Raw genomic sequence first — 25,532 nt, 5'->3', positions numbered from 1 at the left:
TTCCCTGTCCTCCCCCACCTCCGCCTCTACAGCCATGGGGGCTCCGGCGCTGCCCCTCCTCCTCGGCCTCCTGCTGCTGCACGCGGCCCCCACCCCTGCCCAAATGTGAGTCATGGGGACCCCCCTCCCCACCCGGATACCCCAATGCACCCATGGGACCCCTTCCCCCACCTTGGGATCCACCTTGGGATTCCCCATGCACCCATGGGACCCCACCTGCCCGTTGGACCCCCTCTTCTGGGACACCCCCACGCATGGGATCCCTGCACCCTGAGATCCCCTTACCGATGGGATCCCCACCCATAGGACTCCCCTGACTGGGACCCCAATGACTGGGACCCCGTCCCCAACCATGATAGGCCCACCCCATGGCCAGGACCACCCACTCTGAAGGAGACCCCCATATCTGGGACTCTCTAAACCAGGACCCCCACCCCAGCTGGAACTCTCCTGTCAGGGACCCCCAACCTACCTGGGACCCCCGTGACCAGGACACCCACCCTAGATGGGAGCCCCCTTTCCAGGGGTGGGTGCTGGAGAGCAGTGGGGGGGATATTGGGGTGCAATGGTGGGTTTGGGGTTGCTTTAGGCCCATGGGGCAGATTAGGGGGGGGGTCCCTGGGGTGCTGTGGGGTTCCCAGGGCGCTGGGTGCTGTGGGGGACAGATCGGGGGGTCCATAGGGTGCTGCGAGGACAGATTTTGGGGGGGTTCTGGGTGTTGTGATGTCCCCAGGGTGCTGGGCGGGGGGCTCTGTGACAGCCCCCCATGATGGCCGGTGTCCCCAGGGTGACGATGGTGACACCGGCCGTGCTGCGGCTGGAGACGGAGGAGCGGGTGGTGCTGGAGGCGCCGGGGCTGACCGCCCCCACAGAGGCCACCCTCCTGGTGCAGGACTTTCCCCTCAAGCGCCACGTGCTCTACCAGATCCGTGTGCGGCTGAGCCCCGACGAGGGCATGTTGGCCACTACCACCATCAAGGTATGTCGCCATCCCCGTGTCACCTCCCTGCCGGTCACTGCCCCCTCCTGCCCCAGGAAGGGTGGCCCATGAGGCTCAACTCTATATGGGCTAGTGGAGAATCTCCACAGGGCTGGTGGGACCTAACAGGGGACAGTCACCACGGGATCTTTTGGGACAATCACCACGGGGTCCTTGGGGAGAGTCGCCCTGAGGTCCTTGGGGACAGTGACCCCAGGGTCCTTGGAGATGGACACCTTATGATTAGAGAATGATGACCTGTGGGTCCACGGAAGTGGTCACCTCTGAACCTTTGGGGACAGTGACGCCAGGGTCCTTGGAGGTGGTCACCCTATGACTAGAGGATGGTCACCCCTGGGCCTTTGGTGGTCACCCTGGAGTCCTTGGGGACTGTCACCCGGCATCCTCAGCCTCGTTCCCTGGGCTTGGGTGCCGTCTGGTGTCCCCTGCCCAGTCCCTGTGGTGCAGGTGTCACCTAGTGTCCTCTGACACCGCAGGTGCTGGCCAAGGCACTACCGCAGGCAACGAAGAAGCAGTTTGTCTCGGTGACTGCACGGGTGGCCCAGGTGACCCTGGAGAAGGTGCTGCTGGTGTCACTCCAGAGTGGCCACATCTTCCTGCAGACCGACAAGCCCATCTACACCCCTGGCTCCACTGGTGTGTCCTTGGGGTGCTGGGTCTCACCATGGCATATTGGGGTCTTGGTGGCATCTCGGGATGTTGGGTCCCCTCCACAGCACCTTGGGGTGCTGGTATGTCTCTGGGGTTCTGGGTCTCACTATGGCATATTGGGGTGTTGGTGGCACCTTGGGGTGTTGGGTTCCCTCTGTGGCACCTTGGGGTCTTGGTGGCATCTTGGGGTGCTGGGTCCCTTCCGTAGCACCTTGGGGTTCTGGCATGACCTTAGGGTGCTGGTGCCTAGCACTCAGTTGGGGACCTCCCTATGGCATCTCCACTGGGACCCAGCACCCATTTTGGGGTTCAACACCCATTTCTAGATATCCCCGCACCACCCCTGCTCACCTTGTCTCCCATGTCCCCCCTTCTAGTGCTCTGCCGCCTCTTCGCTCTGAGCCACCTCATGGAGCCAGCACCCAAGACAGTGATTGTGGAGGTCAAGGTGGGTGCCCGCTGGGGACAAAAGGACATGGGGACATAGCCACCCATGCCACCATCCCCAACCACTCCATGTCTCTTCAGACGCCTGATGATGTCATCATCAAGCAAGTGCCTGTGTCCTCACCAATGAAGACCGGCATCTTCTCCCTCAACCACAACCTGCCCGAGGTTGTCAGGTGGGTGTCACCTCCCAGGGTGTCCCAGGGACATCCGTGGCCCTGGGCTTGTCCCCCTCACCCTGTCCCCTGCCTTTTCCAGCCTGGGGACATGGACAATAATGGCCAAATTCGAAGACTCACCAGAACAAGTCTTCAGCACCCAATTCGAGGTCAAGGAGTATGGTAAGGTGGGGTGAGGGTCCCCAGACACCTTGGGTCCCTTGTGCCTGTCCTGGGTGCCTGGGTCCATTGGGTGTCTGCCCCACAGTGCTTCCAAGCTTTGAGGTGGTCCTGGAGCCAGAGGAGAAGTTCCTCTACATTGACAGGAAGGAGGATTTCAGAGTGTCCATCACGGCCAGGTGGGATGGCGACCCCAAAACTGCTCATCTTGGGGGTCAGACCCCCATGTGTAATGGTGTGGGGTGACATTCCTGTTCTCGTGTGCAAAGTCCTCAGGGATGAGGGGGTGGCACGGGCAAGGTGACAGATTTGATGGCGATGGAGGTGGCGAGGCGTGATGGGACGACAGGGGGACGTGGGCATGTGGAATGACCGGGACAGGGTGATGAGGCCAGTGGGGTGACAGACTTGCATGACAAGAGGATGTGGGGACATGAGGTGACAGTGATGTGAATGTGTTGGGGACACGGGGACAGGGGTTGGTGGTGAGTGGTGGCTTGTCCACAGGTACCTGTATGGGAAGCGCCTGCAGGGTTCAGCCTTCGTCCTCTTTGGCATTATGGTGGATGATGAGAAGAAGAGCATCCCCCAGTCCCTGCGGCGTGTCCAGGTGATGCTGTCCTTGTCCCCGTCACCATCCCCATCCTTTGTCCCTATTCCAGTCCCTTGTTGAGCTCTGGCCCTCGCTGAGCCCTGTCATCTCCACCCCCATCCCGGTCCTCACGGCTGTCCCCTGTCCCTCTAACTCCACGCCGCAGGTGATCGATGGGGACGGGGAAGCCGTGCTGTCCATGGCCGCTCTGCGGCAGCGATTCGCCAACATCCAGGAGCTGGTGGGACATTCACTTTACGTCTCCGTTACCGTACTCACCGAGTCAGGTGTGCAGGGGGATCACAGGGGACTTTGGGGGACGGGGACAGCAGGAATGTGTGAGGCCATGGGCTGTGTGTCTCTGTCGCAGTCTTCAACAAGTTGGGTAGGTGGGGGGACACTTGGGCACATGTGGGGACACAGGGGGATGGAGTGAGGCAGTGACACATGGGGCTGGGGATGTGTGGGGTTGGGGACAGCAAAGGATGAGGACAGGTGGGGTTGGGGACATCTGGGGCCACCCAAGGTCAGAAAAGGGCTACCTTTGGCGCCGGGTGACGCTGGCTATTCCCGTGGCCACTGCAGGCAGTGACATGGTGGAGGCGCAGCGCAGTGGCATCCGCATCGTGACGTCCCCGTACACCATCCACTTCACCCACACTCCCAAGTACTTCAAGCCGGGGATGCCCTTCGATCTGACGGTAATGGCATCTGGGGACAGGGATGGTGGTGGCATTGTCCCAGGATCCCCATGGTACCAGGGTCCCCAGCGTCAGGATGGGGGGGGCGGTTTGTAGGTGGAGGAAACTTGGGGGCCAGGGCCTGTCCCCATGTCATATCACTGTCTCACCTGGAGAGGGCTTGGGGAATGTGGTATGTCCCTGTGTCACCTGGATGGCACCAGGTGACCTGTCCCTCATGCCATGTCCCCATGTAATGTCCTCATGTCACACCGCATCCCCTGCAGGTCTACGTCACTAATCCAGATGAGTCCCCGGCTCCGCGTGTCACTGTCAAGGCTGATGGCTTCCAGGGTCTCGTCTCTACCCAGCGTGATGGCACAGCCAAGCTGGTCCTCAACATGCCGGCCAACAAGGACTCCGTCCCCATCACTGTGAGTGGGGATAGGTATTGGGGTGGCCTTGGAACTGGGGTGGCTAAGGTGGACGGGGTGGTTGAAGTGACTTGGGCGTTGGGGTTGCCAAGACAACCAAGGTGTCTGAGATGTCCAGGATGACCAAGGACCATGGCCAGCATGGTCACAATTGACCAAGGGCCAGGACAGCAGGATCAAGGGACCAGGATGGCCTAGACATCCAGGATGGCCAAGGTCAGGGAGAACAGTATGGCTGAGACAACTGTGGTGATCAAGATGTCCAGAGTGATCAAGGACCAGGGCTATCCTGGTCACCGTTGACCAAGGAGCAGGATGGCTAGTGTCAGGGGGACCGTGGCAGCCAACACAGCTGGGTTGACCAGGACATCTAGGATGATCAAGGACCAGGATGTACGGTGTCAGGGAGACTGGCAGAGGTATCCATAGTGGCCAAGTTGTCCATGGTGGCCTGCAGCCAGGGTCAGCATGATTCACCAGTGACCAAGAACTGTGATGGCCAAGGTCGAGGGACAGGAGTGGCAAAGATGTTCAGGGTGGCCAATGTCAGGGGGGCCAAGGTGGTTGAGCTGACTGGAGTGGTCAAGACATCCAGGGTAGCAGACATGATCAGGTTGACCAAGGCCCAGGGCAGCAGGTGTCAGGGAGACCAGGACAACCAAGACCTCTATGGCCAAGATCTCCACATTGACCCCTGCCCAGGTCCATGCCTCTCCCTGTTGATCAAGTGCCACTGTGTCCCTTGTGTTACAGGTGCGGACGGACCAGCCAGGGCTTCCTCCTGAGCGCCAGGCCTCACGGCCAATGACTGCCGAAGCTTACCGCAGCCAGGGTGGTTCCGGCAACCTCCTCCACCTGGCTGTGGGGGCCACCGAGGTGCAGCCTGGTGACAACCTCGCAGTGAACTTCCACCTCAAGAGCAGCAGCAATGCCGTCCGTGACTCCGTCCCGTACTTCACCTACCTGGTGAGCGCGCTTGGCCTCTGCCAACCAACTGCCCCCATCTTGGGGACCTGGGTGTCCAGGTTCCCACCAACCCTGCCTTTCCTTGCCCGCTGCAGATCATGAGCAAGGGACGCATCGTCCGCGTGGGGCGACAGCGGCATGAGGCTGGCCAGAGCTTGGTCACCATGTCGCTGCCAGTGACGGCTGAGCTCATCCCCTCCTTCCGCATTGTGGCGTACTATTATGTGATGCCCGGTGAGATTGTCGCCGACTCAGTCTGGGTTGACGTCAAGGACACTTGCATGGGCACTGTGAGTGTGTCCCCACTGTCCCAGGGGTCGGGGGGGACCCCTGGGGGCCTTGGCTGGGCCTTAGAGGTGGCTTGAGTGACCTCTGTGGTGGCCCTTGAGGGACCTGGTTGGGCCCTTGGAAGGGCTTGGGTGGTCCTTGAGGGGCTTGGGTGGACCGTGATGGGGATTGGGTGTCACTTAGGTTATTTGGATAGCCCATGAGGGATGTGGGCATCTCACGGGGGGCCTTAGGTAGCCCAGGTGGCCCACTGATGGTCCAGATATTCCATGGTGGAGGACACAGCCATCAGCTACCCCTGGAGGATTCCAACACCCTGTGAGGTGTTGGAATGTGAGCTGTTGGGGCAGCTCCTGGGGCTGTGGTGAAGGGTTTTTTGGTACCCCATGGACATGACCTGCCCACCCTGTGTCCCTGGCAGCTGGTGGTGAAGGGAGCGACTGAGGCTGACAACCGGGTGCACGAACCGGGGACACCCATGCGGCTGCGCATCGAGGGTGACCACAATGCCCACGTGGGGTTGGTGGCTGTGGACAAGGGCGTCTTCGTCCTCAGCAAGAAGAACAAGCTCACCCAGTCCAAGGTAGGTGCCCGGGTACCCGTCCCCACTGTCCCGGGGTAGTTGCAGTGGCTGTCATGGCTGTCCCCTGTTGGTTGCAGGTTTGGGACACAGTGGAGAAGAGTGACATCGGCTGCACCCCGGGCAGCGGGAGGGACAACGTGGGTGTCTTTGCTGATGCTGGCCTCAGCCTGGTCACCAACGTGAAGATCACCACGCCACAGCGACCAGGTAGAGGACATGCTGGGAATGGGGACAACCTGGGGTGACACCTTGGTGATGGGGATGTGGAACTTCAAGGACGAGGAAATGTGACACCTTGGGGATGGGGGATGTGTCCCCTGAGCTTCAGGAAGTGACAACTGATGTCAAGAAGTGACACCTGGGCTTGGGGCCGTGACACTGTGGGGTCCCGACCTGTGTCCTCTCTGTCCCCAGAGGTCCAGTGTCCCCAGCCTGCGAAACGCAAGCGCCGTTCCCTGCAGCTCGTTGAGTACAAAGGCACCAAGGGTAGGTGGCACTGGGAGTGTCCCATGTCCCCAAGAACACTGGAATGTCCTGTGTCCCTGGGGACACCAGATTGTCCCATGTCTCTGAAGATGTCAAGTGCCCTAGATCCCCGAGGGACACCAGAGCATCCCATGTCCCAGTCAATGCCAGTGTCCCATGTCCCTGAGGGACACCAATGTTCCATATCCCTGGTGATACCACAGCATCCCATATCCCAAAGGACACCAGAGTGTCCCATGTCCCTGATGGCCCTCAGGCCAGGAGCTTTGGGACTGGGTGCTAATTGAGTGTCTTGGTGCTGGCAGCGGCTGAGTACACGGACAAGATGCTGCGCAAGTGTTGTGAGGATGGCATGAAGGAAAACCCCATGGGCCACAGCTGTGAACATCGGACCAACTACATCCAGGATGGAGAAGCCTGCATCCGGGCCTTCCTTGACTGCTGCAACTACATCAAGGGCATCCGTGACCAGAAGCAGCGCGAGCTCCACCTTGAGCTGGCTCGAAGCAAGTGTTGGGCAATAGTGGGGTTGATGGCAGGCTTGGGTGAAGCTTAAGTGAGGCTTGGGTGAAGGTCGGGTGAACCTCAGGTGTTGCTTGCGTTGTCACTGGGCGACACTTGGGTGAAGGTCAGGTGAACCTCAGGTGTTGCTTGCACTATCATTGGATGATGCTTGAGTGAAGGTCAGGTGAACCTCAGGTGTTGCTTGCACTATCATTGGATGATGCTTGGGTGAAGGTCGGGCGAACCTCAGGTGTTGCTTGCGTTGTCGTTGGGCGATGCTTGGGTGAAGGTTGGGCTATGCTTGGGTGAATGTTGGGTGATGCCTAGATGATGCTTGGGCAAAACAATGGCAATGCTTGGATGATGCTGGGGTGATTCTGGCTCTCCTCAGGGGCTGGACCCCTGAGGCCACGGTCGAGAGGGATGCTGCCCTCCCCAGGTGAGGTAGACGATGGCTTCTTGGCTGATGAGGACATCACCTCACGGAGCCTCTTCCCAGAGAGCTGGCTCTGGCAGGTGGAGCCGCTGACGGAGCAGCCCAATGAGCTGGGGTGAGCCCTGTGCCCTTGTCCCACCACCCCTTCACCCTATGGCTCAACCTGGGGATCATTACCTCCTCCCTGTCCAGCTCTGGACCACCGCCTTGGCCAGTCTGGAGACCAGCTATGATCTCTGCCAAGTCCAGACAAGGGCCACCTTTGATTCCCCTGGTGCTGCCTTGGGACCAGCTATGATACCTTGGTCCAGCTCAGGGGCCATCTACAACCCCCTGGTCTAGCCTGGGGACCAGACCCCGTCCTACTCCAGCTTGATGGCTGGTTACACCTCCCTCGCCTGGCATGGGGCCAGTTATGACCCCTTTGGTTGTCCCCATCCTCTCCAGAATCTCCACGAAGACTCTGCCTGTGTACCTGAAGGATTCCATCACCACATGGGAGGTCCTGGCCGTCAGCCTCTCACAGACCAAGGGTACGTGATGGAGTAGGAAGGTGTCCCTGGGGATCAAAGGAATCCCCCAAACCTTGGGGGCGCTCCCTGGGATGTGAAGGATCTCTTCAAGCCTGGCAGGTTTCCTTGGCATTTGAGGGATCTCCAAAATCTTGGGGGCTCCATACCACTGGAGAGGTGCCCCAAACTTTGGGGAGATTCCCTAAAGCTTGGTGGCAGTCCTTGGGATTTGAGGGATCTCCTAGGCCTTGGGAGGACTCCATGGGACTTGGGGGACCTCCAAAAGCCTCGAGGATGTCCCTTGGACACGAGGGGCCCAGCAAGCCCATAAGCCTGAACCCCATGTCCCTGGGGGCCACCCCGCAGGGCTGTGCGTGGCTGACCCCTATGAGATCACGGTGATGAAGGAATTCTTCATCGACCTGCGCCTACCCTACTCTGTGGTGAGGAACGAGCAGGTGGAGATCCGTGCCATCCTCTACAACTACTGGATGCATGACATCACGGTTGGCAGGGGACCCACACCTGGGCTTCTGGGGGGTCTGTGGCCACATGAACCCCACGGTCAACATCTCTGTGCCCTGTAGGTGCGCGTAGAGCTGATGTACAACCCGGCCCTGTGCAGTGCCTCCACCTCCAAGGTGCGCTACCAGCAGATCCTCAGCCTGAAACCCCAGTCATCGTGGGCCGTGCCCTTCGTCATCGTGCCCTTGCAGCTGGGGCTGCATGACATCGAGGTGAAGGCAGCCGTCCGGGGCAGTTTCGTGTCTGATGGTGTCAAGAAGAAGCTCAAAGTTGTGGTGAGTGGTTATTGCTGCTGATGGCGTCTCCACCACATGATGCCACCTCCATCCCTGAGATGTCCCCAGCACGATATTCCTGTGACATCCCTGTCTCCGCTTTCCTCCTGGTGTTGGTACCCAGGGATGAAGGATCCTCCCCTGAGGATGCTCAAGTGTGGTCTCCCGGGGCTCTCAGTTTGTCCCATGACCTGGGCATGCTGGTTTACACTGGGACACCTTTCCTGGACAACCCAGAGAGGTTGGGAAGGGGGGACCAAAAAGCAGCCCAACCTTGAGCATTGAACTCTTGCCTCTGCAGCCTGAGGGGATGAGGTTGGAGAAGACGGTGAAGATAGTTGAGCTGGACCCAAAGATGAAAGGAATAAGTGAGTGGCCCTGGCTGGTCTTGGGGATGTCTCAGCCCCATGGGGATGTCCCACTGAGGGAAGGATCTGAGGCATCTCAGGGTACAAGGGAAGTCCCACTGTGGGTCTGGGACATCTTGGGGGATGAAGGTTGTACCACCAAAGGTAGGACTGGGGCATCTCGGGGGGACAAGGGACGTGCCACTATTGGGCTGGGGCATTTCAAGGAACGAGGGATGTCCTGCAGTGGGTCTGGGGCATCCTGCTATGGAGCTGGGACATCTTGAGGGAGAAGGAACATCCTGGTATGGCTCTGAAACATCTTGAGGGACAAGGGGCATCCTGCTGCAGATGTGGGTCACCTCATGGTGGGGGAGGACATGAAGGATTTGGGGTGACCCATCTCAATCCTGACCTCCCTGCCCCACAGATGGTGTACAGGAGGAGAAGGTGAAGGCATCAAACATCTCGGACATTGTCCCCAACACTGAGTCGGAGACCAAAGTCAGCATCCAAGGTGAGAACAGGGGAAGGGACACTCATGGGGACAAGCTGGGGGGGGGCAGGACACTCCTGCCTTGACGTGTCTCCTTCTGGTCCAGGCAACCCCGTGTCCATCATGGTGGAGAAAGCCATCGATGGGAACAAGCTGAAGCACCTCATTGTGACACCAGCGGGCTGCGGGGAGCAGAACATGATCGGGATGACACCCACTGTCATTGCCACCCACTACTTGGACAGCACATTGCAGTGGGAAAGCTTTGGTGTTGACCGCCGCACTGAGGCCATTGGCTTGATTAAAAAGGGTAGGAGCATCCCCTAGTTTCCTCTCTTGGGGTGCAAAATGTTGCCTTCATCCAAGGTGCTGAAGAAACTGGCACCTTTGAAGAAGACATGGGATGGGTGCTACAAGATTGGGGATTTCTAGGGCTACTGGTTTGCACCGGAATGTTTTCTGGGGCGGGTTGGTGGCCTAAAGCTATCTTAGCTTGGCTGAGTGCTCCTTGTGTTGGCCAACCACCATCTCCTCACCAGGCTACACCCAACAACTTGCTTTCCGGAAACCTGACAGCTCCTATGCCGCCTTCAAGAACCGCCCATCAAGCACCTGGTGAGGGTCATGTTGCCACCACCATGTGGGTCCAGGTGACAGGGTTAGATATGATGCTAAGATCCTGCTGTCCCCAGGTTGACAGCATACGTGGCCAAAGTCTTTGCCATGGCCATCAAGCTGGTAGACATTGAGCCCGAAGTGGTTTGTGGTGCCGTGAAATGGCTCATCCTGGAGAAGCAGAAGCCAGACGGGATTTTCCAAGAAGATGCTCCTGTCATCCATAAGGAGATGGTGGTATGGGGGGGATCCAAACCCTGTCCCTGCTGATGGCCAAAGCCCTCTTAGCTCAAGGATGGGCTTTTGGAATGAGGTGTGGGGAAAGGACTCTGCTGGGTGACAGGGACGAGCATTGGGTGGACAGTTTGCTGTGAAAACCACGATCCTGAGGTTTTTCTCCTCCATTTTGTCACGCAGGGAGGCTACCAGGGTGCCGAGCCCGAGGTGTCACTGACAGCCTTTGTCCTCATCGCGCTGCAGGAGTCCCGGGAGGTCTGCAAGGACCATGTCAATGTGAGTGGCCCAGTCCTCAACCCCACGTGGGGAGAGGGGGAGACACCCTATCACATAGAAGGACAGTGCTTCAAGATGAGGTGTCCAACCCTTATAGCAGCCACCTGAGACTCCAAATTTACCATCCTTTCTGCCCAGAGCTTGGATGGGAGCATCACCAAAGCTGCCGAATATCTTGCCCGGAGGTACCAGTCACTGACCCGACCCTACACGGTGGCCCTGACCTCCTATGCCCTGGCCCTGACAGGGAAACTCAAAAGCGAGAAAGTTCTCATGAAGTTTTCCAAAGGTGACATTTTGTCAGGGGGGACAAAACTGGGGTGGGGGGAAGAGGTAATTATGGGTTACCTGGTGGGGGGAGAAATCATCCCTAGAGGGTGCTGAGGGACCGATGTCACCCCCAGAGGGCAAACGTTGGGAGGAACGCAACGCACATACCTACAACATCGAGGGGACGTCCTACGCGTTGCTGGCATTGGTGCAAATGGAGAAGCCGGAGCTGACAGGGCCAGTGGCCCGCTGGCTTGCCCAGCAGAACTACTTTGGTGGTGGCTATGGATCCACTCAGGTGGGCTACGGACTCCCTGGCACTTGTGGGTGCTGTCCTGGCACCCGCTGCCATGGGGAAAGAGAGACAGGAAGACAGGGGTTGAGGGCTGCTTTGGGGGTTGAGGGGTCACCTTGTGGCCCTGGGGACTCCAGGGACATTGCATGTCCTCTTGGGGGACACATCTTGTCCCATGGGATCTCAAGGGCTTTAGAAAGCCCAAAAGACGTGTCCCTGGGGACCCTCAGGGACTTGTCCTGTCCATGAGGGACACCTCTGCTCCGTAAGACTCCCAAGGGTGTGTTCCAGGTGATCTCAGGTGGCCCTAGAGCTTGGGGTCACCCTGGGCTGGGGGGTCACCCTGGGCTCATGGCCACCCAGGGGGCTTTGGGGATGCTCCAGCTGGTGTCCCCAAGCCCTGGTGACACAGGTGTCCCTGCAGGCCACCATCCTGGTATTCCAAGCATTGGCCCAGTACCAGGTCTCATCTCCGCGGCAGCTCGAGCTCAACCTCGACGTGTCGGTGCTGCTGCCACGCCGTGCCAGTGCCATCACCTACCGCATCGAGAACCGCAATGCCCTGGTGGCGCGGTCGGCCGAGGTACCGGCGTCCTTGTCGCCATTGTCACTGTCACTATCAGGACCGTGGGGATGCAGCTGCCATCGCCCTGCTGTTGCTGTCCATGGGATGTCCCTGTCCCATCTGTGTCTCTTCATGTCCCAGGACAATCTTGTCCCCTCACTATGGGTGTCCCTGTCCCTTCCATGTCCCCTCTGTGTCCTTCCAAGGCTTGGGATGTCCCTCCATCTCTGACCTTGTCTCCTCCCTTGCTGTGACCTGGAACGTCCCTGTCTCCTTCATGTCCCTCCACATCCTTCAATGTCCCTGTCCCCTTTGTGTTGTGCAAAGCTGTTGTCCCTTCTGTGTCCTGAGATGTCCCTGTCCCTTCTACACCCCCTCCCTGCATCCCGCATGCCTAGGATGCCCCATCCCTTCCATGTCCCTCCCAGGGGATGTCCCTGTCCCTCCCCAACGTGCCATCTCCCCGCAGACCAAGCTGAACGAGGACTTCATGGTGAAAGCTGAGGGCACAGGCAAGGGGACGATGACAGTGGTGACCATCTACAATGCCAAGGTCCCCGAGAAGGAGAACAAGTGTGACAGTTTTGACCTGCGGGTGCAGGTGGAGGACGTGAAGACAGGTGAGTCCCCCCGCGTGCCCTCGCTACGTCCCCCTGTATCCCTCCGCGTGTCCTCCATGGGTACCCTCCACGGCACCCCGTGTCCCTCCACAGGCAAGGAACAGGACGGTGTCATCCGCTCCGTCAAGATCACCATCTGCGCCAGGTAGGACAGGCTGGGGATGTTTGGGGACATCAGGGACGTTGGAGATCGGGAGGGGAATGGGGATACTGGGGACAGGGACACCAGGGCAAAGCATGGGGACCTTGGGGACAAACAGGGCTCAGCCCCACCTTGTCCCACAGGGATCCTTGGGATCAGGGACATTGGGGATGGGGATGCTGAGGACAATAGGGCAGTTGGGGACAGGTGGGTGGTCTCAGCCCTGTCCCCACAGGTACCTGGATGATGTAGATGCCACCATGTCCATCCTTGACGTCTCCATGCTCACGGGCTTCTCGCCTGACCTACAGGACCTGAAGAGGGTGAGTGTGGGGACCTGGGGAGACCCGGGGGAGACACGGAACCTCACATCTCTGTGCCATCATGTCCCCCCATGTCCCCCCATCCCCATGTGTCCCTGTATGCCACTGTGCCCCCATAACCCCTGTGGCACTGAATCCCTGTGTCCCTGCCTTTCCCTCCATGGCCATGTGTCGCCGTGTCCCCTGGTGTCACTGTCCCTGCATCCCCATGTCCCCCTGCATCCTGCCATGTCCACATGCCCCTGTGTGTCCCCTATGGCCAGCGTCACTGTGCCCACACATCCCTGTATCCTGATGCGGTTGCATGTCCCCACGTGTCCCTGCATGTCCTGCATGCCGGGTGTCACCATGTCCCTGTCCCCAGCTCACGGAGGGGGTGGACAGGTACATCTCCAAGTTTGAGATCGACAAAGCGCCGTCGGACCGCAGCAACCTCGTCATCTACCTCGACAAGGTGAGGACATGGGAGATGGGGACATGATAGGACAGGGATGGGGACAGGGACAAGGATGAGCATAGGATGAAGTTGGGACATGGTCAGGTACAGGATGGAGACAGGTATGAGAATGAATTGGGGGACAAAGGTGGGACAGAGAGAGGGATGGGGACGCAGGTAGGGTTGGGGACATGGATAGGGATGAAGTTGGGGACATGGACAGGGACAGAGGTGGGGACAGGAAAAGGGTCTCAGGGGTGGGGACAAGGACAGGGATGGGTCCAGGTCTTGGATAGGGACAGCATGGGGACACAGATGGGGACGGGGCCAGGTGGGGGTGCTGACTGCCATCCCTGTGTCCCCATCCCCAGATCTCACACAAGGCCGAGGAGTGTTTCTCCTTCAAGGCCCACCAGCGATTCCAGGTGGGCTTGATCCAGCCTGCGGCTGTCACCGTCTACAGCTACTACAAGATTGGTGCGCCCCATGTCCCCTTGTGTCACCCTCAGGTCCCCTCTGTCCCCATACTGTGTCCCCTTCTGCCCCTTTGTCCCACCACGTCCCTGCTGATCTTCTCCCCAAGCCTGTGTCACCATGTCCCCCCATGTCCCCTTGTATCCCTTGCTGACCCTCTCCCTCTACATGCCACCGCTCTGTCCCCATGTGTCCCGCTGGTTCTTTCCGCTCGTGTCCCTGCGTCCCTGCAGATGACCGCTGCACCCGTTTCTACCACCCGGACAAGGACGGTGGGCAACTCAGCAAGATCTGCCATGGGGATGTGTGCCGCTGCGCTGAAGGTGACATGGGGACACAGGGACATGGGGACTGACTGGGTCAACACCGCTATCATGATGGGACACGTCATGGCCGTGACGAGACGTGTGATTGACAAGATGGGATGTATCATGACTGTGATGGAGACATGTCCCTCTCATGATGGGACATGTCACTACCACAATAGACTTTGTCATGGCCGTGTCCCCGTGTCCCCATATCCCCACAGAAAACTGCTTCATGCGGCACAAGCACGATGTCCCCATCACCGTCAACCAACGCATTGAGCGCGCCTGCGAGCCGGGCGTTGACTACGGTGGGACATGGGGGACGTGGGGTCGTGGGGGGAGTTAGGGCCCATAGAGGGGACACAAAGGATGTGGATGAGGACATGGAGAGCCACAGAAGAACATGAGGGGCACGTAGAGACAGGAGGGGACAGGGGGACATGGAGGGACAAGAAGGACAGGTGGGGATGTAGAGGGACATGGGGAGGAAAGGGGGAGACAGAGGACCTATCTAAGGGGCCACCATGGAGTGGGGGTGCTGTCTAGGGTTGGGGGTGACATGGTGACATCTGCCTCCCCAGTGTACAAGGTGAAGCTGATGGCAACAGAGGCGTCGCCATCCCATGACAGCTACATCATGACCGTCCTCTCTGTCATCAAGATGGGTACGAGCACCTCAGGGGTGGGGGACAAGGCCACCCTGAGGGATGAGGTGGTCACCTGGGGCTGGGGACAGCTGGGGCCACCCACGTGGGTTGGTGCCACTTGGGTGGCTTGGGGACCCCCGGGTGGGTTGGCATCATCCAACAGTGCTGGGGACGCCTTTTGGGAAGGGACACCCAGGTGGGCTGGTGTTACCCAACGGTGCTGGGGCCGTCCATGAAGGGTGGAGACGCCCAAGGGTGCTGGGGAATGCTGGAGGGAATGGGTGTCACCCACAGCTGATACCATCAAGGACACCAGTGGCTCGCTGGGGCTTGAGAGTCCCCAAAGCGTGACATGGCAAAGTGGGTGTCCCTGTTGTGTTGGGGTGGAGATGACACGTCACCTGCGTGTCCTCCCCTGCGACAGGCACCGATGAGGACCCAGCAGGAAGCAACCGGACCTTCATCAGCCACCGGCAGTGCCGAGACTCTCTGAGGCTCCAGATTGGCCAGGACTACCTGCTCTGGGGACTGGCCTCTGACCTGTGGGTCACCGGCGGCCGGTAGGGACATGGGGCCACGTGTGGGGACGTGGATGGGGCCACGTCTTTGGGGACATGGGACATCGGGGACATGGCTAGATGGGACATGGGGACACAGAGACACATGGACATGGTGACAGTAACACCCAAGTACACAGGCCTGATATTCTCCAGTGTTTCATACAGGGTTGTGCACCCCATTGTCCCCCCCCTTCTGACCCATGTCCCCTCTGTCCCTTTGTTGTCTCCAGCTTCTCCTACCTCATCGGCAAGGACACGTGGCTGGAGGCATGGCCCTCAGAGGTCGCATGCCAGGAACCCGACCTGCAGTCCCTCTGCCAGGACTTCATTGAGTTTGCCGAGGCCATGACCATGTTCGGGTGTCCGTCCTGAGTGCCTGCCCCCCACCCATTGGTGTCCCCCGCCTTGCTGCCCCCTCTTTCCCTCCCACCTTTTTATTTTGGGGTTAAAAAAGTCCTTTCTGACAACCTGGCTCTGGACCTGCATGGGGGGGGTGTCGGGGGGACGTGGGGATGCTGTAGGGGACAGCAGGTCATGGGGACACCGTAGGGGACACCAGGGTGATGAGGCCTTCACGGTTGTTGTGAGGACGCTGTAGTGGACAGGAGCATGGTGGGGACTCTATAGGGGATGATGGGGCCATGGGGGACACTATAGGGGCAGTGGGCACTCTGTAGGGGATGAGACACCTATGGGTATCCTGTGAGGCATGATGGGATCGTGGGGACCCTGTAGGGCACAACAAGGTCACAAAGATTCCATAGGGGACAAGGCAGTTGTAGGGACTCCATAGGGGTCATGGGGATGCTGTAGGTGACAATGGAGTTGTGAGGACCCCAGAGGGCTCATGAAGACTCCATAGGGGACAGTGGAATTGTAGGGACTCCATAGGGGTCATGGGGACTCCGTAGGTGACGACAGAGTTGTGCAGACCCCATAGGGGATGTGGGGACTCCATAGGGGATGATGGTGTCATGGGAACTCTTTGAGGCTGTGAGGACCCTGTAGGAGATGACAGGGTCATGGGGACACCATAGGGGACAAGAGGGCTGTGGAAACTTCATAGGTGTCGTGGGCACTTTATAGGGGACAACAGGGTCATGCAGCCTCTACAGGGGACGTGAGTACTCCATAGGGGACAACAGGGACTTGTGGGGGATCATAGGGGATGTAGGGACTCCATAGGTGATGGCAGGGCTGTGGGAACCCTGTGAGGAATGATGGGGACTCCATAGGGGACAATGAGGTTATGGGGCCCCTGTAGGGGACAACAGGGTTGCGAAGACCCCACGGGGAACCACAGGATCGTGGGGACCGTATAGGGGATGATGGGGCTGTGGGGATTCCATAGGCGACCACGCATTCTTCTGAACCCCCTGGGGCCAAGAGCCCGTGGGGGGTGTATAGGGACACAGGGGACTGTATTGGCCTCTCTGGGCCCATATGGACCCCTATGGGACTGTATGGGGCCGCAGGGCTGGGTGAGGCCCTCGGGGTCCTCAGGGCTGAACCCGGCTGCAGGGAGCCGGGTGCACGGCCTCGGCGCCCGGCGCTGCTCCGTGCTCCGTGCTCGGCGCGCAGCCCGCGGTGCCGCACGGCCCTCGGCGCGCGGCGCTGCACCCCGCTCGGCGCACAGCCTGTGGTGCGCGGTGCTGCGCGCCCTTAACGCGTGGTGCCGCACACCTAGCGCTGCGCAACGTTGGGTGCGCGGCGCTGCACGCCCCGCGGTGCACGGCGCTGCGTGGCGTGTGGTGCATGGTGCTGCACGCCCCTCCGTGCACGATGCTGCATGGCGCGTGTAGCACGGTGCTGCACGCCCCTCGGTGCACGGTGCAGTGTGGTGTGTGGTGCACGATGCTGCATGGCGTGTGGTGCACGGCACTGCACGTCCCTTAGCACATGGTGCAGCGTGGTGTGTGGTGCACGGTGCTGCACGCCCCTCGGTGCACGGTGCAGCGTGGCGTGTGGTGCACGGTGCTGCACGCCCCTCAGTGCATGGTGCAGCGTGACATTTGGTGCACGGCACTGTATGTCCCTTAGCACATGGTGCAGCGTGGCGTGTGGCACACGGTGCTGCATGCCCCTCAGTGCACGGTGCAGCGTGGTGTGTGGTGCACGGTGCTGCATGCCCCTCAGTGCACAGTGCAGCGTGGCGCGTGGTGCATGGTGCTGCGTGGCGTGTGGTGCACGGTGCTGCACGTCCCTTAGCACATGGTGCAGTGTGGCGTGTGGCGCATGGTGCTGCACGCCCCTCGGTGCACGGTGCTGCACGCCCCTCCATGCATGATGCTGCATGGCGCGTGGTGCACGGTGCTGCACGCCCCTCGGTGCACGGTGCAGTGTGGCGCGTGGTGCACAGTGCTGCATGTCCCTCGGTGCACGGCGCTGCGTGGCGTGTGGTGCACGGTGCTGCACGCCCCTTGATGCACGGTGCAGTGTGGCGTGTGGTGCACGGTGCTGCACGCCCCTCGGTGCATGGTGGCGTGTGGTGCACAGTGCTGCATGCCCCTCGGTGCATGGCACTGCACGTCCCTTAGTGCACGGTGCTGCATGGCATGTGGTGCACGGCGCTGCACGCCCCTCGGCGCATGGTGCAGCGTGACATTTGGTGCACGGCACTGTACGTCCCTTAGCACATGGTGCAGCGTGGCGTGTGGCACACGGTGCTGCATGCCCCTCAGTGCACGGTGCAGCGTGGTGTGTGGTGCACGGTGCTGCACATCCCTTAGCACATGGTGCAGTGTGGCGTGTGGTGCACGGTGCTGCACGACCCTCGGTGCACGGTGCTGCACGCCCCTCGGTGCATGGTGCAGCGTGGCGTGTGGTGCACGGTGCTGCACGCCCCTCGGCGCACGGTGCTGCACGCCCCTCGGTGCATGGCACTGCACAGCCCTTAGTGCACGGTGCAGTGTGGCGTGTGGTGCACGGCGCTTAGCGCACGCTGCAGCACGGTGCACGGTGCTGCTCGGTGCTGCGTGGCACTTGGTGCAGGGTGCTGCTGGGTGCCCGTCCTTCAGCACCCAGCGCTCAGCACCCAGACCAGCACCCGCCTGTGGCACGCAGGGTGCCGCAGCCGGCGGTTTCCTGCCTTCCCAGCAAGGCCTCACGCGGGCGGCGCTTTCCGGTGGCTTATCTGGCGTCCACAGCGTCCGTGGGTGCACACGTGGGTGCAAACGTGTGGGTGCATGCACGAGTGCGGGCGCGTGCACGAGCATGGCTGCGTGCACAAGCGCGGAGCAGGGGAGCGCGAGCGCTTACGCAAGCGCGTGCGTGTGCACGGTGCTTGCAGGAGGAGCGTGTGCACGCGTGCAATGGCACAAGCGTGTACGCGTGCGGCGTGAAGGTGCCTTAGCATGTGCTTGTGCGTGAGCACAAGCGTGTGTGCTGCGTGTAGCACAACTGCGTGTGCAAATGCACGAGCACGTGTGTGCGTGGTGCAAGCGTGCAACATCTTGGGGGGCCGTGCGTGCACAAGCGCGCGGTAGCCCGGGTGCCTGCACGTACACAAGCATGAGTGTGCATGACATAAACATGTGTGTGCGTGACACAGGCGTGTCCACGTGTGCACGAGCACGCGTGCACCTGGTGCCTGCGTGCAGCGGCACAAGCACGTGTGAATGTGCACGCGCGCGTATGCGTGCACGGTGGTAGTGTGTGCTGAACACACGCATGAGCAAGCGTGTGCCAGCGTGCAAACGGCCCGGCACGCGTCCCCCTCGGCCGCGTGGTGTCCCCGGTGCTGGGGACAAGGCAGGGGAGGAGGTGGCCGGGAGCCCATGTGGGGCGGAGGGGGTCACCCCCCCCCGTGTCACCCCACGGGTGTCACCCCGTGTCCTGCCACTTCCTGCGCCAGCCTCGCCCTGGGGCCACGTGGCAGCTGGGAGCGTCCCCAGGCTGTCCCCAGCAGTCCAGGGCCACCCTGGGGACACGGTGGTGGCCCTGATGTCCCCAGCTGCAGTGGCCCTGGGGATGGGGACACCCCCTCCCGCGGTGGCCCTGGGGACACGGGTGACTCTCGGGACACTCCCAGTGCCGGCGGCGCTCATGGGGTCACCGGTGTCCCCCAAAGCGGGGTGATGCGCTGGCACCTCTCTGGTCCCCACGTATCCCCGTGGGGAAAGTGCGGGGGACGCCGCGGGGGGGGCACAGGGACCCCCTGGGGACACAAAAGGGGTGACGCCACGGGGACACTGCAGTGAGGGGTACAAGGACCCTTTTGGACAGCGGTGGCACCGGGGGGGGGGGACACGGGGTGATGCCACGTGGCCAAGCTGTCGCCGTCCCCCCCCGCTGCCGTGTCCCCATGACGGGGGGAGCCACCCTGGGGTGGTGACACCGACGGGTGACGTGGGTCCCGTTTCCTCCCGGGCCATAAGGCGGGTGCAGGTTCCCAGGACGGCGGGTGACACGCCGGGTGACACACCGGGGGTGGCCCATGGGGGACGGCGTCTTTACCCTGGCGGGGCCCTGGCCACCACTGCCCCCCCCCAGGGCACCTACGGGTGCTGCCACCCACCCCGTGCCGGCGTGGCAGCGGCGAGTCCGGGGACGGGCTTGGGGACGGTGGGTGCTGGGGACACTGGTGGCCCTGGCACTGGTGGCGGTGGCCGTGCAGGGCTGGGTGCTGGCAGGGGTCCGGGGGGAGCTGCGGAGGGTGACGGCGCGGCTGCAGGTGAGAGGGGACATGGGGACGTGGGGGGGGGGGGGTGACCCGGGACATGTGGGAGGATGTGGGGGATGTGGGGACATGGCAGGACACAAGGACATATGGGGGACATGGCGGGGGGGACGGGGACAGCGTGGGGGGGACACGCGTGTGCGCAAGACGTGGCTGGAGGGACACGCGTGTGCGCGTGGCAGCGGGGGTGACGCCGTGTGAGTGTGGGAGGGGGCCGTGGTGGTGCACACACGTGTGCGCGTCCCCGTGTGTCCCCATGTCCCATCTTCTGTCCCCACGTCCCATCTTCTGTCTCCACGTATTGCCATGTCCCCTCGTGTCCCCTTATGTGTCACAACCTGTGTCCTCATCTGTGTCCCTGGATCCCCTCATGTCCCCTTATATGTCCCCTTGTGTGTCCCCTCATGTCCCCTTGTGTACCCATGTGCACATCTGTGTGTCCCAATGTGTCCCCATGTGCCCTTGTGTCCCCATGTCCCACTGTGTCCCCACGTCCCACCATGTCCCAGTGTCCCCGTGTGCCCTCGTGTCCCCATGTCCCACCATGTCCCAGTGTCCCCATGTGTCCCCTGACCCATGTGGGTGTCCACAGGCCAGTGGGGACCAGCCGCTGTCGGAGAAGGTGCTGCAAGGTGGGTCCCCAAAACTGGGTCCTGGGGACATGGGTGCCACCACCCTGGGGCTGAGGGTGCCACCACTCTGGGGACATGGGTGCCACCACCCTGGGGCTGAGGGTGCCACCAGACTGGGGATGGGGGTGCCACCACCCTGGGGACATGGGTGCCACTAGCCTGGGGCTGAGGGTGCCACCAGACTGGGGATCGGGGTGCCACCGCCTTGGGGATGCGAGTGCCACCACCCTGGGGACGTGGGTGCCACTAGCCCAGTGCCAGGGGATCCCGGCTCCCCCCCGCTCCGAGGACACGGGTACCACCACTCTGGGGACTTGGGTGCCACCAACCCCGTCCATAGGACCACACCCCCCCGGGGACATGGGTACCGTGTCCCTGGGGACCTGGGTGCCACCACCCTGGGGACACTGGACCCCACCCGGACCCCTGGGTTCCCTTCGCAGACCGGCCCCCAACTAAGAAGCCAGCGGCTCATCTCATAGGTAAGGGGGGGCGGGGGGGTGAACGCCGGGGTCCCCCTATAGATAGTGGGGGGTGCTGGAAGGTTTGGCGGGGTCAGCGCCCGGATGTCTGGGTCCCCTATAGATAGTGGGGGGTGCTGGAAGGTTTGGGGGGGTCAGCGCCCGGATGTCTGGGTCCCCTATAGATAGTGGGGGGTGCTGGAAGGTTTGGCGGGGTCAGCGCCCGGATGTCTGGGTCCCCTATAGATAGTGGGGGGTGCTGGAAGGTTTGGGGGGGTCAGCGCCCGGATGTCTGGGGTCCCCTATAGATAGTGGGGGGTGCTGGAAGGTTTGGGGGGGTCAACGCCCGGATGTCTGGGTCCCCTATAGATAGTGGGGGGTGCTGGAAGGTTTGGAGGGGTCAGCGCCTGGATGCCTGGGTCCCCTATAGATAGTGGGGGGTGCTGGAAGGTTTGGGGGGGTCAGCGCCCGGATGTCTGGGTCCCCTATAGATAGTGGGGGGTGCTGGAAGGTTTGGGGGGGTCAGCGCCCGGATGTCTGGGTCCCCTATAGATAGTGGGGTGTGCTGGAAGGTTTGGGGGGGTCAGCGCCCGGATGTCTGGGTCCCCTATAGATAGTGGGGGGTGCTGGAAGGTTTGGGGGGGTCAGCGCCCGGATGTCTGGGTCCCCTATAGATAGTGGGGTGTGCTGGAAGGTTTGGAGGGGTCAGCGCCTGGATGTCTGGGTCCCCTATAGATAGTGGGGGGTGCTGGAAGGTTTGGGGGGGTCAGCGACCCGGGTGCCCGGGTCCACTCCTAGTCCGCAGGGAGGGTGCTGGAAGGTTTTGGGGTGCTCAGCACCCTGGGTCCCCCTGACTCTCCTCCTCTTCCTCCCCGCAGCGGGCGCCGACCTCTCGTCCCAACCCAACGGGTCCCTTCGGTGGGAACCCGGCAAGTCGTGGGCCTTCATCCGGGGTCTGGGCTACCGCGGCGGCTCCCTCGTTTGCCGCCAGCCGGGACTCTACTTCGTCTACGCCAAGGTGCAGCTGGGCGCCCCTGGGTGCCCGACGCGCGCCGCCACCCTCCACGGCATCCACAAACGAACGCCGCGTTACCCCCGTGTCCTTGACCTCTTGGTCAATAAGGTGGTTTATTGTCCCCAAGCCCATGGGGTGCCCTGGGCCCGGCACAGCTTTTTGGGGGGACTCGTGCACCTCGAAACGGGGGACGAGGTTTTCACCCGGGTGCAGGCACCCGAGCTGGTGCGGGCGGTGGACGGCACCCGTTCCTATTTTGGGATGTTTATGGTGTGAATTTTGAGGGGGGTGGGGGTGGGGGGTGGTATTGGAGATCTGGTGGGACTTTGGTTGTCACCCCTCCCTCCCCCCAGCATCGCTGAGGTGCAAGACTGGGGTGGAAGTGTGGATTCTCCAGTGGCTTGTATAGGGTTGTGCACGGGTTGTCAGTGGGCTGATACCCCCCTGACCCCCAACCCTGACCCACCCGGATGCCTGGGTCCACTCTTGGAAGCCTGCTGGAACCCCATTCATTGCTCCTGACATCCCTGAGGGCCAGGACTGGGGAGGGAGCAGTGTGGATTCTCCAGTGGCTCATATAGGGTTGTGCATTGGGTGCTGATGACCTGGACCCTCCAGACCTCAACCCTGGCCCACCCGGATTCCTGGGTCCCTCACTGGAAGCCTGCGGAGACCCCTTTGACCACGGCCCAACACCCCTGAGGCTCAGGACTGGAGAGCAGTGGGGATTCTCCAGTGGCTCGTATCGGGTTGTGCGTAAGGTGTTGATGACCTGGACTCTCCAGCTCGGGACCCTGACCCACCTGGACAACTGGGTCCTTCTCTGCAGGACCCCCGAGACCCCGTTTGCTGCCCCTGAAGTCCTTGAGGTTCTGGACTGGAGAGCAGCAGGGATTCTCCAGTGGCTCGTATAGGGTTGTGCATGGAAGGGGGGCGGTGCTGATACCAAAAGCACCCCCCCCCCCCCGAACACATGGGTCCCTTCTCTGCAGGACCCCTGGGACCCCTTTTTACCTATTTATTTGGAGGGGGGGGCAAACCCCAACCCTATGCCCAGGATTGCCCCCCCGAGATGTGCCTGGGTCCCTCACTCAGCAACATCTCTGCTCTGATCCCCCCCAAATTGGGGGACCCCTCCGGAGCCCCCCCCCCGCTCTGACACCCCCCCTCAACCTGAGCCAAAAATAAAAGTGAAGAGAAACTGTTGGGTGTCAGAATTTGATGAAAAGGGGGTGCAGGGGCAAATTTGGGGGGGTCTGGGGCAAATTTGGGGGGGTTTAGGGTAAATGTTGGGAGGTTGGGGGGCAGATGGGGGTAGTCTAGGGCAAATTTGGGGGGAGTCTGGGGAAAATTTGGGGGGTCTGGGGTATGTTGGGGGGCCTGGGGCAAATTGGGGGGGTTCAGGGCAAATGTTGGGGAGCAGGAGGAAACTGGGGGATATCAGGGCAAATTTGGGGGTGCAGGGCAAATTAGGGGGGTCTGGGGTATATTGGGGGGCCTGGGGAAAATTGGGGGGGTCTGGGGCAGCTTGGGGGGTCTAGGGCAAAGTTGGGGGTGCCAGGGCAAAGGTGGGGGTGCAGGGGCAAATTTGGGTGGTCTGGGGGCAAATGCGGGGGTCTGGGATATATTGGGGGGCCTGGGGTAAATGTTGGGGCGTCAAGGCAAATCTGGGGGTGCAGGGACGATTGGGGGGGCTGGGGCACATTGGGGGGGCGTGGGGTATATTGGGGGCCTGGGGCAGGTTTGGGGGTGCAGGAGCAAATCTAGGGGTCGGGGGGGCAATAGGGGAAAAATGGGGCTCAGGAGCAATTTTGGGGGGGATCAAGGGCACATTTTGGGGGGATCGGGAGCTGTTGGGAAGGGGAGCAGGGCCAAACCAGTCCCTCCCAGTTCCCAAGCACCCTTTGCCTTTTGGAGTGGAGATTCTCCACTGGCTGCTATGAGGTTGTGCCCCCTCCTTTCTCCCTACCCCTGTGGAGGGTGAATTCAGGATTTGGGGGGGGTCAGTTGAACCCCAGATGCGTGTGTCATGTGTGTGTCCCCAGGACCTGGGTCCCTTCCACCTCGTCGTGCGAGCGGCGCACGGGGAGGATTTCCTGCTGCGGGAGGCCGGATAAAGCCACGGGGGGGGGGGGGGGCTGGGACTGGGGGGGGCCGAGGGGGTTGGGGGGCCCCCCCTTGCAAAACCCCCACGCCTGGGTTCTTTTTTTTCCTCTGAGCAGCGAGACCGCGGCACCCGAGAAAGTAGGGCGCGGGGGGAGGAATGCCCCCGCGTGCGCTTATGCGCACGCGCGTGGGCGTTTGCGCGTGTAGCTACGCGGGCACGTGTGGGTGCGCGCGCGCGCGCTCGCCCGCTCACGCGTGTGCCCTCGGCACGCGCACGTGCGTGTACGTGTATGCGCACACGCGTGCAAACCCGTGCACGCTCGTGTGCTCACCCAGGTATCCGGGCCAGTCACACCCCTGGGCGGGAGGGAACTTGGTGGGGGGATGCCCCTTTTTGGGGGCAATTAAGGCCGTTTTGGGGCACTGGGAATCATAAATAAATTTATTAATAAATAAAGCGGCTCTGAGAGATGGGTAATAATTTAGGGGGGGAGGGGCCCCCCAGGCCGGCTGGGGGGGAGGGGGGCTGGGACCCCCCATGTCTCTGGGCAGGAGGGGTCTCCGCTGTCCCCAGTGTCCTCAAAATGAGTGTCTGTGAGGTCCCTTGGTGTCCCCAAGTGTCCAGCATTGGGGTCCCCAAATGACCAGCATGGGGGTCCCCGAGGTCCCTTGATGTCCCCAACCTCCAAGCAGGTGGGTCACCAGCCCCAAATCTCCAGTCTGCAACGTCCCTTGATGTCCCCACATCTCCAGGTCTTCCATGTCCCCCGATGTCCCCGAATCTCGGGGCATGGGGGTCTTGGACCCAGATCTCCAGGCACGGAGGTCAGCAGTGTCACCTGATGTCCCCCAATGTCCCCAAATCTGGGGGCATGGGGGTCTTGGACCCAGATCTCCAGGCACGGAGGTCAGCAGTGTCCCTTGATGTCCCCAACCTCCAACGAGGAGGGCGACCAGCCTCAAACCTCACTGGTCACCCCCGCGTCACCCCACACGTCACCCCCCGGCGATCCGCAGCAAGCCCACGAAATTGCCCTCCCGTTCATCTTGTGCCAGCTGCCACCCGTCCCCGGCCACGTCCCCGGCCAGCGCCAGGCTGAGGACATCCCCGGCTTGGAGTCGCCCAACGGCTTGGGCCAAGCCAGAACGTGCCGGCTCGGATCCGGCACCGTCGGGCAGCGCCAACGGCACGGCGAGCAACGGGTGCGGCGAACCGGCGCGCCGGAGCTGAAGGGTGACGGTGCCGAGGGGACAAGCGGGTGCCGTGCAGGTGAGGGCGAATTGGCCGTAGAGGAGGTAGAGGCCACCCGCT

General features: G+C 61.5%; 2 protein-coding genes across 2 annotated transcripts; both read left to right on the top strand.

The window, feature by feature from the left end:
* Window positions 1-34: 34 nt before the first annotated feature.
* Window positions 35-15,700, top strand: C3 (complement C3; the record flags this gene model as incomplete). The annotated part of the gene is made up of 40 exons (XM_082012139.1): window positions 35-105; window positions 787-979; window positions 1,477-1,636; window positions 2,029-2,099; window positions 2,180-2,274; window positions 2,357-2,439; window positions 2,525-2,615; window positions 2,944-3,046; window positions 3,195-3,315; window positions 3,614-3,729; window positions 3,996-4,142; window positions 4,896-5,108; window positions 5,204-5,398; window positions 5,818-5,979; window positions 6,057-6,186; window positions 6,394-6,465; window positions 6,771-6,977; window positions 7,409-7,520; window positions 7,853-7,938; window positions 8,284-8,423; window positions 8,505-8,717; window positions 9,019-9,085; window positions 9,495-9,581; window positions 9,667-9,870; window positions 10,100-10,175; window positions 10,253-10,412; window positions 10,593-10,688; window positions 10,827-10,977; window positions 11,093-11,256; window positions 11,678-11,836; window positions 12,288-12,438; window positions 12,532-12,583; window positions 12,816-12,903; window positions 13,268-13,357; window positions 13,711-13,816; window positions 14,047-14,136; window positions 14,343-14,429; window positions 14,703-14,786; window positions 15,193-15,328; window positions 15,559-15,700. 40 exons carry the CDS (start codon window positions 35-37, stop codon window positions 15,698-15,700), a joined length of 4,971 nt encoding a protein of 1,656 aa, XP_081868265.1.
* Window positions 15,701-19,763: 4,063 nt separating this feature from the next.
* Window positions 19,764-22,390, top strand: LOC309414777 (tumor necrosis factor ligand superfamily member 14-like; the record flags this gene model as incomplete). Its single annotated transcript, XM_082012148.1, has 4 exons — window positions 19,764-20,000; window positions 20,599-20,638; window positions 21,082-21,120; window positions 21,978-22,390. The coding sequence occupies 4 exons, from the start codon at window positions 19,764-19,766 to the stop codon at window positions 22,388-22,390; spliced, it is 729 nt and encodes a 242-aa protein (XP_081868274.1).
* Window positions 22,391-25,532: the final 3,142 nt, after the last annotated feature.

This window comes from Phaethon aethereus (genome assembly GCF_964289735.1).
Source record: "Phaethon aethereus genome assembly, chromosome: 32".
NCBI lineage: Eukaryota > Metazoa > Chordata > Aves > Phaethontiformes > Phaethontidae > Phaethon > Phaethon aethereus.
The sequence above is the reverse complement of the archived record's forward strand: the minus strand, read 5'-3'. Positions and strand labels throughout refer to the sequence as shown.